The 15,520-nt window shown below is 41.3% G+C and overlaps 1 protein-coding gene across 1 annotated transcript; it reads left to right on the top strand.

The window, feature by feature from the left end:
• The first annotated feature begins 9,979 nt into the window (after positions 1-9,979).
• Positions 9,980-15,278, top strand: LOC109866671 (C-C chemokine receptor type 6). Its single transcript, XM_020455454.2, has 2 exons — positions 9,980-10,152; positions 13,319-15,278. The coding sequence occupies exon 2, from the start codon at positions 13,325-13,327 to the stop codon at positions 14,486-14,488; it is 1,164 nt and encodes a 387-aa protein (XP_020311043.1). The 5' UTR covers positions 9,980-10,152; positions 13,319-13,324; the 3' UTR covers positions 14,489-15,278.
• The last annotated feature ends 242 nt before the right edge of the window (positions 15,279-15,520 follow it).

The raw sequence follows: 15,520 nt of genomic DNA on the forward strand, positions 1-15,520 counted from the left end.
TAGGGCAATGTTTATCCAGACATACTGAACAGTTGTAACGGCACGAGTGCCCCCCCATGCGTGTGTAGCCGGTATGACAGGCTGGACAGACATATGGAGCGCCTAAAAAGGCTGTGATGTTAGTTACGGCATAGTAATGCTCATTTTGCACATAAAAGTACATAGTCTTAGGATGTGGTTCGGGTATATTTTGGAACTTGAGGAGAGCGTCATTAGCCCTACTGTGGTACAAAACCACAATCTTGATGTTCAGAAAGTTTTCAAATTTGACTATGTCTGAGAAAGCCACAGCATCCTGTATACCGAGACCCACCGCAGTTTGTAGCTCTCGAGCTTTTTGTAACGCGGCTTGATCAGTACATCCTGGGCTGAGTAAGTGGGCCAAACCTATGGCAAAACATAGCTTATTACCTGGATTGGGAACGTTTATGAGATAGGCCCTTTTATTGCTTATGATTTCGGACTGCATTAAACTCTCGAGCTTTCGTCTCTGACCCCCGCCCCCTTGTGGTTGTCGTACTAATTGTACTACAAGTTCGAGGGTCCTATCTGCTAGCATGTTTAAATTTGACTGAACAAGGCGTTCTAGCAGTTTAACAAATTGTTCAAGCTCTGCTTCACCATTCTGTAAAATAAGCGATACCTTGCTCTGTAGACTGTCTCCACAAATTTCCAACTGTAAGAGATCCCTAGGTTCGCTATAATCTCTAATCCTAGCTAACAGTTCATTCAAAGTGTCCATAAGCATTACGTAAAACACAGCATATTCCCGAATCTGACCCCCCCATGCGAAATTGAAAAACTGGCGAACCTCAATATTGCTGAATTTATTTCGACGCAAAACATGTACACTTCGATCAAGACCTCCCCCCTCCAGATTTGCTAGGCAATTGTCCAACTGTTCAAAAACATCGTATTGGGTTTCAGACTCTTCGGACATTGGTGTTAAAGGCTGATTTATAGGTGTCTGGGGTGCCGAATTAAACCTAGCGCTCTCGTTCTGTACACTGATCTCAAGACCGCCCCCCTCCAGATTTGCTAGACATTTGTCCAACTGTTCAAAAACATCATATTGACTTTCAGACTCTTCGGACAATGTTGTTAAAGGCTGTCTTAGAGGTGTCTGTGGGGCCGAATTAAACCTAGGGCTCGCGTTAAGCTGGGTAATTAGAGATATGATGGTTTCGGGAATCTGTGTTAACATGTTTTCCTCGGAAGGCCCTGACTCATTCATACGTGTAATAATGTCTATGAGTTCGGAGGGAATCTGTGATAATAGATTTTCATCTATTGTCATTATGTCAATTACCCCCGAATCATTCATATGGTTAACTATATCTTGGAGCTCTGTAGGGATCATGGCTAAGAGGGTTTCAATTGTCTCACTTTGGTCTATAGGGGGCGCCATCTGTCTAATTAAGGATGTGTGTGTGTGTGTGTTTACATGTGTGTTTTTTAACGGCGGTATTTGCTTGTTTTAGCCCTAATGTTTTTTAACATACGGGGTAGCTCGCTACGCCAGAATGACACATCCTGATTGTATTGATGCTCGAGTAGAATACACACGCGCCTCTGGAGTAGAGCCTTTCGTGATTTTAAACCCAGGGTAAACGCTTTGAAAAAACGTTCTTGGTCTATTTCAGAATCTGCTGTTTCCCCCACAGAATTGGCCGATTCAAGAAGGTTGGCAGCTTCACAGAACATCAAATCGTCTACCTCAGAAATGTCATTTAAATCTTTGACATCATCAGGTTTCGCTGTTTTCTTGACTGGTGTCTTTGGAGCCTCCTCGGGGATGCTTGTCTGGGCATCCTCCGATGTTTGTGCGTTGTGTTTATAAGCCGGTGAGGAGTCTGAAATAAAAATAATACATACAAAAATAGGTTATTAACCCTAAAATATGTTAAAAATGCCAAATACATTTCAGATATAAGCCTATATATTAACAATACATTAATTAAATACCTCGGCTTTTTTGACGAGGGCTGTTCTGAAGAAGCTCTGAAACCAGGGGCTGATGTCTTTGTTCAACCTGTATTACAGCATCTGCAGGTTCGGTAGATGGTGAGCCTGAAAAAAAAAACAAAAAAAAAAAAAAAAAAAAACAGCATTAGGCCTTGTTTTAACATATTCCGGCATAAAAAAATATATATATATAAATATTAAAATAATAATATATAATTGATTCATACCTTGTCCTTGGAACGACGTCTCGTGAATATCGGCCAAGTAGAATTGTTCGGGTGAAGCGGAACTGTGGATCTGAGCACTAATTATCCTTTGGTGTTTAGAAATATGGGGGACAACGTTGTCCTGGCCAAGGGGAGTTGACCTGCCGTTTAAAGTCTCTGTTCGCTGCTTTTGTGTAAATACATCCTGGGAGTAGGGCAGAATTGTCTCGTAGTCATATGCTTCGCAGAAACCATTCAGGCTCCATAGGGCCTCGTTTAACCTTCTAGGCTTTAGGTCCTCTGTAAACATATAAAATAACTTTTAATATAAGATGCCCACACTTTTTGTTTTTAAGGTATAAATATTTTTATGTATGGAATTCTTGGAGCTTACTTACGTTTACAATTCAGGGTAGGCGTTTGTTTGTCTGCACTTTGTTCCGGAGCCCCATTGGATGGTTCGAGCTCAGTTATACCTCGGAGTATCTGCGTGAATGCTTCAGAATCTATAAAACATTCGACAATATTAAAGCTATAATCACTTTAGCTAATATTGCCTTGTTATACGGTAAGCATACTGATCCTAATGATTGTTTAATATTTCTATAACATCCCACGCTTTTCAAACAATTCCCCACAACAACCAAATCTAATAAAGATTTATTTCAAGAACTCACCTTGCGATAGATCCATTAGACTGTTTTCCCCGATTATCTTTTTTAACGCTTCAGTCCGATAACGATTCTTGGAGTTTCTGGAGGTGCTGTTTGCATCGGAACTAAAACGCTGCTAACATTGCCCCCTGGTTTCTAGCGCTTTTGTACCCTACGACCTAGAGAAAAACCCCTGAATGATTTTTACATAGCATTTGGGGTTTGTCGTTTTTTTCGGGCTATACCCCCGCCCATGGTATATTTGACACATTTCAAACACATGGTATTGGGTGTGTCTAAACATTAGGATCCTTTTGGATCTTCTAAAATCTCCGGGGTGCTAGCACCTAGATGCAGGGGGTGGGTTGGTCTCGACATCGCTGGGATGAATGACTTTTTAGCCCACCTAAAAAATAGTTTTATGAAAGGCCTTTAAGATTAGGAGTCGTAAGACACAATATTATTGTTGGGGGGTAGGCATCTGTTTTGCAGGCTAGTGTAAACCTTGGTTTCAAACGACCCACCAGGCATAGAGAGAGAGAGAGAGAGAGAGAGAGAGAGAGAGAGAGAGAGAGAGAGAGCCTTGAGCGCAGATGCAAGGGTATTTTTTTAACAAACAACCCGCCCCCCTTTTTCTGTTTTTGAAACACACACACACACACACACACACACACACACACACACAGCCACTACAGAAAACTCCCTCACGCACATACGCGCGCACATGGCTTTTTCCGCAAGTTTTTTCTCAGGGACAGACTGCGCTAAGAGTGAAAAAACGCGAGAGTTCATAACGTGGTGAGATTCTGATTTTAAAACCATTTATTTCATTCAAAATATTTAGTACATACATTTTATATCCTTACATTCTTAAGGTATTTTACGATGCCTTTCTTACAGATCCTGGGAGCTTATGCAACCAACCGCCATTGTCCGTGTCGAGTTCGCCCTCAAAAGGCAAGGCTCTCTTGCTAGGTCCATCAACACTTGGTAAGTTTTCACTCCAGGGGTAGATCCTCCGTCGGGCCTTTTGGTCTTGACTCTGTCTCAAGGAAAGCCTCGCCCAGCGCTTTAACTGTTCCCCATTTTGGAAGAGAATGTCCAGCTTATTCATAAGTGTTATGAAAATTGGATAATCCACCCATTTAAAACTAAACACAGGAATAAAAAAGTTTACATGTTTGCGTGCTCTGGAAGCTACAGGAGAATTGACAGACTTTGTAGCATTAGACTTATCATAAAGGTCACAGGCTAAAATTGTCACTTTGTTGTCAGGGCTATAGTCCATTGAAGCAATTCTTAGAGCCTTGAGATCACTGCGGCCGCAGACCTGTTCTTCCAACGCATATCCTGGCACATTTGTACCACTCAGGACCTGTTCAATTTTACAAAGAGCCAGCCTGATGTTTAGCCATTCTCTCATCCCCAGAGCCGGGGGAAAACTCCCAGGTTTTGCAGGATAAAGGGGTTTGGGTCCACGGTCTGTGAATATCTTTACCGTAGAATCCTCCGGGTGGAATATGTAAGACATGTGGCCCTCACTCGTACCCAAAAATCCTTTAAAACATTCTGGAGCTTCACACAGAACTTCTTCAAGGCTTTGGTCACTGGGTTCATGACAAGCCGAGCATAACATCCCTAAAATTGGCATAGGTGTCATTTTTGTTTAATATTCAGGGGGGTTATCATGTACAGTCTTAAACAGGTATTGTTCAGGCGCTTTATAAGGGGCATTAACCACCCCAAACCGTGAGAAACAGTAACAGGTTGACCTGACACATGGTCACTTACTCAACCCCACCAACCCCCCTGGGCATGCACCCTTCTACATGACATAGGGTCATAAATCATTACATAGGGTCATAAATCAGGCTTGGGTCATCAATCATTAACGGCCTGTCAAATGGACCCTTACTCACCCCATAGCCCCCACCTAACCAGGCTTGCCTGACCAGAAGACATGCACACGTCATCACTACATAGGGTTCACATAGAGTTCACATAGGTTCACATAGGGTCATCAATCAAAATTTTGACACGTGACATCTACTTTAATCTCTCTAGGGTGTCTTTGGTATATTACCCTGTCTCTCACACACTCACCCTTTATTTTCTCCTCTCCCCCATCCTATCTATCCCCCCCCCCATCAGTTTGATGAGATCACTCAGGACTATTATTTATGTTGTCTGTACCAGAGGAGGCTGGTGGGAGGAGCTATGTGAGGATGGGCTCATTGAAATGGTTGCAATGGTATCTTTGGAAAAGAGTTAAACATGGTTTCATCATTTGATACCGTTCCATTAATTCCATCCCAGCCATTACAATGAGCCCATCCTCCTATAGTTCCTCCCACCAGCCTCCTGTGGTGTGTACATAGTTTGTGTACACAGACCTAATAAAATGACCACTTCCCCAGATTGTTCTTGAAGACTGTTTCTATTGTGCTCCTTTATAACATGTATACAGATGAATGTCAAGGATCTCAGGGATGACATGTTGATACATGGATGACGTGTTTTCTGTCAATCTGAAACCACAATGGGGGAGTTTACTGTAATTTATGCTGTGGCATTAACATACGTTGGCAGACGGTTTCAACCACAAAGACCAGGGTGGTTTTTCTTGCAAAGAAGGGAGCCTTTAAAAAAAACTTTTAAAAAATGAAGGCAGACATTGAATATCCCTTTGAGCATGGTGAGGTTAATAATTCCATTTTGGATGGTGTATCAATACGTCCAGTCAGTACAAAGATACAGGCGTCCTCCTAACTCGGTTGCCAGAGAGAAAGGAAAATGCTCAGTGAGTTCCCCATGAGGCCATTGGTGACTTTTTAAAACAGTTAAGAATGTAATGGCAGCACGTGACTTAACCCCACAGTCCCATTAGGGTGATTTCTCCCTTTCTCAGCTGTCTATCAACAGTCTCCTTGATTCCAAGGCCCGAATGCATATTTAGACTCCGACCCATCCCAGGTCAGTGGCTGTTGTTGTCAGCAGATGAAGACGCAAGTTTGGCTGCTGACCAAGTTACCAGGAAGATTGTGTGTGCATCCATAAAGTGAGTTATGGTTTTACATTTGTGGGTTTTATGCTGTTAGCAATTCTGACTTGTTACTTTCTTACATTTTAACTGCACATACTATACTGTTTAACATGAAGCTAATGTTTGTGTATATTTCAGATATGACATATTTACAGTTGAAGTCGGACGTTTACATACACCTTAGCCAAATACATTTAAACTTAGCTTTTCACAATTTCTGACATTTAATCCTAGTAAAAATTCCCTGTCTTAGGTCAGTTAGAATCACCACTTTATTTTAAAAATGTGAAATGTCAGATTAATAGTAGCGAGTGATTTATTTCAGCTTTTATTTCTTTCATCACATTCCCAGTGGGTTAGAAGTTTACATGCGCTCAATTAGTATTTGGTAGCATTGCCTTTAAATTGTTTAACTTGGGTAAAAGTTTTGGGTAGCCTTACACAAGCTTCCCACAATAAGTTGGGTGAATTTTGGCCCATTCCTCCTGACAGAGCTGGTGTAACTGAGTCAGGTTTGTAGGCCTCCTTGCTCACACACGCTTGTCTATAGGATTGAGGTCAGGGCTATGTGATGGCCACTCCAATACCTTGACTTTGTTGTCCTTAAGCCATTTTGCCACAACTTAGGAAGTATGTTTGGGGTATTTGTCAATTTGGAAGACTCATTTGCGACCAAGATTTAACTTCCTGACTGACATTTTGAGATGTTGCTTCAATATATCCACGTAATTTTCCATCCTCATGATGTCATCTATGTTGTGAAGCGCACCAGTCCCTCCTGCAGCAAAGCACCCCCACAACATGATGCTGCCACCCCCGTGCTTCACGGTTGGGATGTTGTTCTTCGGGTTGCAAGCCTCCCCCTTTTTCCTCAAACATAACTATGGTCATTATGGCCAAACAGTTCTATTTTTGTTTCATCAGACCGGAGGACATTTCTCCAAAAAGCACCATCTTTGTCCCCATGAGCAGTTGCAAACCGTAGTCTGGCTTTTTTTATGGCGGTTTTGGAGCAGTGGTTTCTTCCTTGCTGAGCGGCCTTTCAGTTTATGTCGATATAGGACTCGTTTTACTGTGGATATAGATACTTTTGTACCTGTTTCCTCCAGCATCTTCACAAGGTCCTTTGCTGCTGTTCTGGGATTGATTTGCACTTTTTGCACCAAAGTACGTTAATCTCCAGAAGACAGAACGCATCTCCTTCCTGAGCGGTATGACGGCTGCGTGGTCCCATGGTGTTTATACTTTCTTACTATTGTTTGTACAGATGAACGTGGTACCTTCAGACGTTTGGAAATTGCTCCCAAAGATGAACCAGACTTGTGGAGGTCTACAATTTTTTTCTGAGGTCTTGGCTGATTTCTTTTGATTTTCCCATGATGTCAAGCAAAGAGGCACTGAGTTTGAAGGTAGGCCTTGAAATACATCCACAGGTACATCTCCAATTGACTTAAATTATGTCAATTAGCCTATCAGAAGCTCCTAAAGCCATGACATCCTTTTCTGGAATTTTCCCAGCTGTTTAAAGGCACAGTCAACTTAGTGTCTGTAAACTTCTGACCCACTAGAATTGTGATACAGTGAATTATAAGTGAAATATTCTGTAAACAATTGTTGGAAAAATGACCAAAACTATAGTTTAACAAGAAATTTGTGGAGTGGTTGAAAAATGTGTTTTTAATGACTCCAACCTAAGTGTATGTAAACTTCCGACTTCAACTTTATATTGTCTGTGCCAGCATTGCCTTAATTGCATGAGTATTTATTCATAATGTTAGTTTAGAGATGGTTATTGTGTAGCCTGTAGTTTCTGCACATACTATCACTGTGCATTCATAGTTTGCACTGGTGCCATGGCTTGTTTCTATACTGAACAACAATATAAACACAACAATCAACATTTTTTTAAAATTTTTACTGAGTTCATATGAGGATATCGGTCAATTGAAATATAATCATTAGGTCCTAACAGATATCTATCTGTTGGTCACAGATACCTTATAAAAAAGAAAATGGGCATCAGAATGGGCCTCAGGATCACCTCACGGTATTTCTGTACATTCAAATTGCCATCAATAAAATGCAATTGTGTTTGTTGTCCGTAGCTTATGCCTGCCTTCCCATACCATAACCCCACCACCACCATCAGGCGCTGTGTTCACAACGTTGACATCAGCAAACCCCTTCGCCCACACAATGCCATACACGTGTTATGTGGTTGTGAGGCCAGTTGGACATACTGCCAAATTCTCTAAAACATTAAATTCTCTGGCAACAATTCTGGTGGGCATTCCTACAGTCAGCATGCCAATTGCATGCTCCCTCAACTTGAGATAACTGTGGCATTGTGTTTTTTTTTTTTGTCCTGGTGCCACAGGGTTGTAAATTACAATATGCATGCGGGAGCTCCAAGAATCGTCTGAAACTGTTATTAGGTAACATGTAAAGTGTGGGTCCTGTGTTTTATGAGCTGAAATAATAGAACATTTCTCAACTTTTGTGCACAAATTTCTTAACATCCATGTTAGTGAGCATTTCTCCTTTGCCAAAATGATCCATCCACAGGACTGGTGTAGCATATCAAGGAGCTAATACAACAGAATGAACATTACACAGGTGCACCTTGTGCTGGGGACAAAAGGCCACTTTAAAATGTGCAGTTTTGTCACAACACAATGCTGCAGATGTCTCAAGTTTTGAGGGAGCTTGCAATTGGCATGCTGGACTGCAAGAATGTCCACCAGAGCTGTTGCCAGAGAATTTAATGTTTACTTCTCTACCATAAGCCGCCTCCAACGTAATTTTAGAGAATTTGTCAGTACATCCAACCGGCCTCACAGCAGCAGACCACGTGTATGGCGTCGTGTGGGCGAGCAGGTTTGCTGATGTCAACATTGTGAACAAAGTGCCCCACAGTGGGGTTATGGTATGGGCAGGCATAAGCTACGGACAACAAACACAATTGCATTTTAAACATGGCAATTTGAATGCACAGAGATCAGTGATGAGATCCTGAGGCCCATTGTCATGCCATTTATCCACCGCCACCACCTCATGTTTCAGCATGATAATGCACTGCCCCATGTTGCAAGGATCTCTACACACTTCCTGAAAGCTGAAAATATCCCAGTTCTTCCATCGCCTGCATATTCACCACGTCACCCACTGAGCAGGTTTGGGATGCTCTGGATCGACCCGTATGACAGCGTGTTCCAGTTCCCACCAATATCCAGCAACTTTGCACAGCCATTGAGGAGTGGCAAAGCATTCCACAATCAAAAGCTGATCAACTCTATGCGAAGAAGTGTCACGCTGCATGAGGCAAATGGTGGTCACACAAGATACTGACTGGTGTTCTGATTCACGCCTGTGACCAAAGATGCGTATTTGTATACCCAGTCATGTGAAGTCCATAGATTAGAGCCTAACGCATGTATTTAAATTGACTGATTTCATTATATGAACTGTCAGTATAATTTGACCGAATTTTGAAAAGAATAATGGGCAAATGTTGTGCAATCCAGGTGCGGAAAGCTCTTAGACTTCTCTAGAAAGACTCACAGCTGTAATCACTGCCTAAGATGCTTGTACAACGTATTGACTCGGGTGTGAATACTTATGTAAATTAGATATTTCTGTATTTTATTTCAAATAAAATAGCAAACATTTCTCAAAACATGTTTTCACTTTGTCATTATGGGGTATTGTGTGTAGATGGGTGAGAGAAACACAATACTTTCAATACATGTTTAATTTGGACTAACACAATGTGGAATAAGTCAAGGGGTTTGAATACTTTTCGAAGGCACTGTAAAATGTATGTATGCTTTATTCACATGATAGTACTAATCAGTGACACCGCTTTGCTAAATATCAAGTACTTTGATCTTTGAGACTTTATCCCCCATGTAATGCATGTCTGCAAAATAATGCACACTGTTTCCAGAGTACCTAATATTCCAGATAGTTGAATGAATAGAAGTGAGCAATCAACAGTCAATACATTTCAAAGGTCAATAAAGAGTTAAGGTGTAATGAGCATGTTTCTTGAGTTCTTCTGCTCAGATCGTGTGATCTGCAGGTGTCAGCCAACAGGTTTTTATTTGAGAACGTCAAGTGCGACACTGCTTGGTTCCACAGCTGACAGTCTAGGTTGATCAAACGGAGAAACACTTGACTTCTTCCTGTTTTCTCTAATTGAGAGATTCTGAGGTGCACAGCTTCCTTTGAAACTTGGCTTAGAATAGTCCCAAGAGTCTTTTGAAACGATTACTCTGTTATTCTGGTAAGTCCTCTCTTACACAATACATGGGATAATATGTGACTTAAGCAATCTTACCATGTTTGTTTAAAAAATATATCATTTACTGGTCTTAATGTAAGGAAAACTGCTGGGTTAAATATGTTCAACATGCACTTTAATCTTTATTTGTAAACATGACATTCAACTAGATCTTACTGTAGATTACATTGTGTGTATTGTAATAAAATCAGTTAATTTCTAAACAATTTGAATTACCATTCATTTCACAAAAGTACGTTTTTCTATCATAAGTCTGTCACCCTAGGAAAAAGTACTCGTTTGTCATTATTGAGTAAAAGTATTTGGTTTTAAATATACTTAAGTATGAAAAGTAAAAGTATGAATCATTTTTTATTCCTTATATTAAACCAACCAGACGGCGCAATATTCTTGTTTCTTATTTGTATTTATGGATAGACGGGCACACCAACACACAGCAGACATAATGTACAAATAAAGCATTTGTCTTTAGTCCACCAGATCAGACCAGGGATGTTCTCTTGATACGTGTGAATAGGACCATTTCCCTGTACTGCTAAGCATTCAAAATGTGACGAGTACTTCTGGGTGTCAGGGAAAATATGAGTAAAAAGTACATTATTTTCTTTAGGAATGTAGTGAAGTAAAAGTAGTCAAGAAAATAAATAGTAAAGTAAAGTACAGATACTCATACTTAAAAAAAAAAGTATGTTTACTTAAGTACTTTACACCACTGAATACAGTTACTTGTGTGCAATAGGTCCATGCTACGTGAGACTGCTTGTATTTGTTGTTTAGGTTTATTACACGTTCTGAACTAACATAACCTGGGAATAAATCCCCCGAAATCTCAGGATCTTGCTAAAATGTATGCATACACTCTGCAGCTAGGAAAGGGGAACCTCACCGCAGAGAATAAGCAATGTCCCACAAAACATATTCTACAACATATCCTATGCAAAAGCCTTGGACTAGGCTGTCTGGCCCAGATTGATCCTTCACAGCCAACATGAAAGAACCTAAATGGTTGTAGTTAAGCCACCATCACTAATGAAAATAAAGCACGTGGATGTACCTTTAGAAGACCTCAGAGGGATGTGTAGAAAACAGTAGGTATGTGGTATGTGGATGTACCTTTAGAAGACCTCAGAGGGATGTGTAGAAAACAGTAGGTATGTGGTATGTGGATGTACCTTTAGAAGACCTCAGAGGGATGTGTAGAAAACAGTAGGTATGTGGTATGTGGATGTACCTTTAGAAGACCTCAGAGGGATGTGTAGAAAACAGTAGGTATGTGGTATGTGGATGTACCTTTAGAAGACCTCAGAGGGATGTGTAGAAAACAGTAGGTATGTGGTATGTGGATGTACCTTTAGAAGACCTCAGAGGGATGTGTAGAAAACAGTAGGTATGTGGTATGTGGCTGTACCTTTAGAAGACCTCAGAGGGATGTGTAGAAAACAGTAGGTATGTGGTATGTGGATGTACCTTTAGAAGACCTCAGAGGGATGTGTAGAAAACAGTAGGTATGTGGTATGTGGATGTACCTTTAGAAGACCTCAGAGGGATGTGTAGAAAACAGTAGGTATGTGGTATGTGGATGTACCTTTAGAAGACCTCAGAGGGATGTGTAGAAAACAGTAGGTATGTGGTATGTGGATGTACCTTTAGAAGACCTCAGAGGGATGTGTAGAAAACAGTAGGTATGTGGTATGTGGATGTACCTTTAGAAGACCTCAGAGGGATGTGTAGAAAACAGTAGGTATGTGGTATGTGGATGTACCTTTAGAAGACCTCAGAGGGATGTGTAGAAAACAGTAGGTATGTGGTATGTGGATGTACCTTTAGAAGACCTCAGAGGGATGTGTAGAAAACAGTAGGTATGTGGTATGTGGATGTACCTTTAGAAGACCTCAGAGGGATGTGTAGAAAACAGTAGGTATGTGGTATGTGGATGTACCTTTAGAAGACCTCAGAGGGATGTGTAGAAAACAGTAGGTATGTGGTATGTGGATGTACCTTTAGAAGACCTCAGAGGGATGTGTAGAAAACAGTAGGTATGTGGTATGTGGATGTACCTTTAGAAGACCTCAGAGGGATGTGTAGAAAACAGTAGGTATGTGGTATGTGGATGTACCTTTAGAAGACCTCAGAGGGATGTGTAGAAAACAGTAGGTATGTGGTATGTGGATGTACCTTTAGAAGACCTCAGAGGGATGTGTAGAAAACAGTAGGTATGTGGTATGTGGATGTACTGTATGTCTTCACTTCTATCAGGTGGTGGAGGATGTTATATAAGAATGAAAGTGGAAATACAGTATGTTTGAGTCATCTAACATGGATGAAGGTATACATCAAATTATTTTCCATGCATACATCTGATATCATTTCTAGATATCCAATTAGCTTCATAAGAACTCACAATGCTCCTTGTACATACATTCATTTCTTCAATATCTACTTAGATGATCATGTGCTTCAGTTGACATTTGATTAGGGAAGTCAGGCGAGATGGAAAATCAAACCATTGTTGCCTTGCTGTGCCACTCCTGTCATCTTTATGCTTTGGGAACAGCCACCATGCAGAAGTGAATAATAGGAACAACAACCAGAAGCAGAACAACAATTTTATGTCTTTGTCAACCGCATTGAGACATTTTTATATTCAAAACACAGATTTTTTTAAATGACAAATGTACAATGAACTGCCAATTGATAATGCCAGCATTGCCCCTAAAAGTCGCAATACTGACATGAATTACTGTGTGTCATTGAAAGCCAACCCCAGTTGTGCACTTTAGATACTTAACCACACTCGTGCATTTAAAGAAGAATTTAGGTCACTCAAGCAAGATTGGGGTTATGTGACCTGGCTCTCTGCAAATTTCCTTTCTCTGAATCGCACCACATTGCCAACCCTATTCGACTCTAGATTACTTCAGACACACCTTTGTAAGGATGTTAATTAACTACAATCAGAATTTTGCTTTGTAGTTAAAATAATATACGTATACAGTAGTTGATAGTGATAGGATACATTTCAATAAAACAGAAATGCTTTTTTGGGGGGGGGTGCCATGAGTACATACTGTATGTTGAAATAAATTCCAAGTGTGTTATTAAATGAAAGACCTGTTCTTCTCTGAGTGCTCTCTCTATTTATCCATAGGAGAAAATGAACTATACGGATAATGCCGAGGAAACAGTTAACAATTCAGTGGCGTATGACTATAATTGGGTGGAGCCATGTAATATGGAAGAAAACAACAGTGTGGAGAGAGTGGTGCGACTCTACATCCACTCTGTCATCTGTATCCTGGGTTTACTGGGCAACATCCTGGTGATCGTCACCTACGCCTTCTACAAGAAGGCCAAGTCCATGACGGACGTCTACCTTCTGAACGTGGCCATAGCAGACATGCTGTTTGTGGTGGCTCTACCCCTGATCATCTACAATGAGCAGAGTGACTGGGCCATGGGGATGGTGGCCTGTAAGGTTCTCCGTGGGGCCTACAGCGTCAACCTGTACAGTGGCATGCTGTTGTTAGCTTGTATTAGCACCGACCGCTACATTGCTATCGTCCAGGCCCGTCGCTCCTTCCGGCTCCGCTCCCTGATCTACAGCCGCATCATCTGCGCTGCAGTCTGGAGCCTGGCCCTGCTCCTCTCTGTCCCCACCTTTGTCTACTACGAGCGTTATGTGCCTGCACACAGCAGCATTGATAACAACAATGCTACAACACTGTTTGATCTGGAGAACACCATATTCTTAGAGGAGGAGGAGGAGGACTATGTAGTCTGCAACTTCAGGTTCCCAGACAACGCCACGGCCCGTCAGATGAAGATCCTGGTCCCGAGCACCCAGATGGCGGTGGGCTTCTTCCTGCCCCTGTTGGTCATGGGCTTCTGCTACGCCAACATCATTGTCACGCTGCTGCGTGCCAAGAACTTCCAGAGGCACAAGGCGGTGCGCGTGGTGCTGGCTGTGGTGGTCGTGTTTATCATCTGTCATCTGCCCTACAACGCCGCACTGCTCTACGACACAGTCAACAAGTTCCAGACCCAGACCTGCAGTCAGGTGGATACAACCGAAGTGGCCAAGACAGTGACAGAAACGGTGGCCTACCTGCACTGCTGCCTCAACCCGGTCCTATACGCCTTCATCGGGGTGAAGTTCAGGAACCACTTCAGGAAGATTGTGGAGGATGTGTGGTGCATTGGGAAGAGGGTCATGAATCCCCGACGCTTCTCGAGGGTCACGTCAGAGATGTATGTCTCCACTGTCCGCAGGTCTATGGATGGATCCTCTACTGACAACGCATCTTCTTTCACCATGTGAGGACGAGACCCTGTGGTGGAGACTGCTACTGCTGTGAACCCTAGCGCCGTCTGATACATTTATCAATGTACCTATGCCATCTTTAATGAATGTTTCCATAAGCCTTACATGGAATAATCAATGTAAAATTACAAAAGTGTTTATTTAAATGATAACTACTGTAATGACAACTACTTTAATGACAATTGTTTCTACTTGGTGTTTATTGTTTATGAATATGATATATCGGTTGTTGCTTTTATGCAGTTCTGTCTTTGGTTAATGCACAATTGTGGTTTATGTCTGTGTTTGAACGTATTTTGAAAGACAAAATAAAACAATACTTTTTTATGGCCTATATTAATTTCCTAATATATTTATTAACGGAAGGACAATACTGTGTAATCTGGGTTTCAGCCATGGCAAACTGCTCACAATTAGTAGAAGTACCAGCATTGTTATTGATACCCAGTAGATGGCGCCATTTACACTCTTTACACTATGTCTTTACACAGTCTGGAATGAAGCGTTGTAAAATCAGTGCGGAGACAGCTTCCCTAGAATTAAGTGAGTTCTACAAAGATACGGCAGTATTGTTGTTTAAGAAAGCCAAATATTAGGTCATATTTGATTTGAGTGAAATTCTGTTATTGTCTTAGGTAATTGGTTCATAGGACAGACAGCCTCATATGCACTATTTAATTAGTGCATGTTCTTGTCAACTTAATGTTACAATTGTTGCCAGTTTACAACCTTTGGGGCTTGATTGCTGTCATTTGTGCTCACTTGCTAATTAAAGATCCTAATGTAATTGTCTGTCTCTATGTAATACCTGGTGTACAGTTGTGAGAAGCTTCTGCGGGGGTCTGTTGTGTTCATGACTGTGCCCTCAACCGATCTTTATCAACAATTCATCTTTAATCATGACTAAGCATATATGACACCCCTGATTCAATTATTAAAATCATAATTTGTAATTAACCAACATTTCTTATGTAATTTTAAATGTTTAAGACGAAACAATCGTCCTATTTTCAACACAGGATGCTGCTG

This window comes from Oncorhynchus kisutch, linkage group LG21 (genome assembly GCF_002021735.2).
Source record: "Oncorhynchus kisutch isolate 150728-3 linkage group LG21, Okis_V2, whole genome shotgun sequence".
Lineage (NCBI taxonomy): Eukaryota > Metazoa > Chordata > Actinopteri > Salmoniformes > Salmonidae > Oncorhynchus > Oncorhynchus kisutch.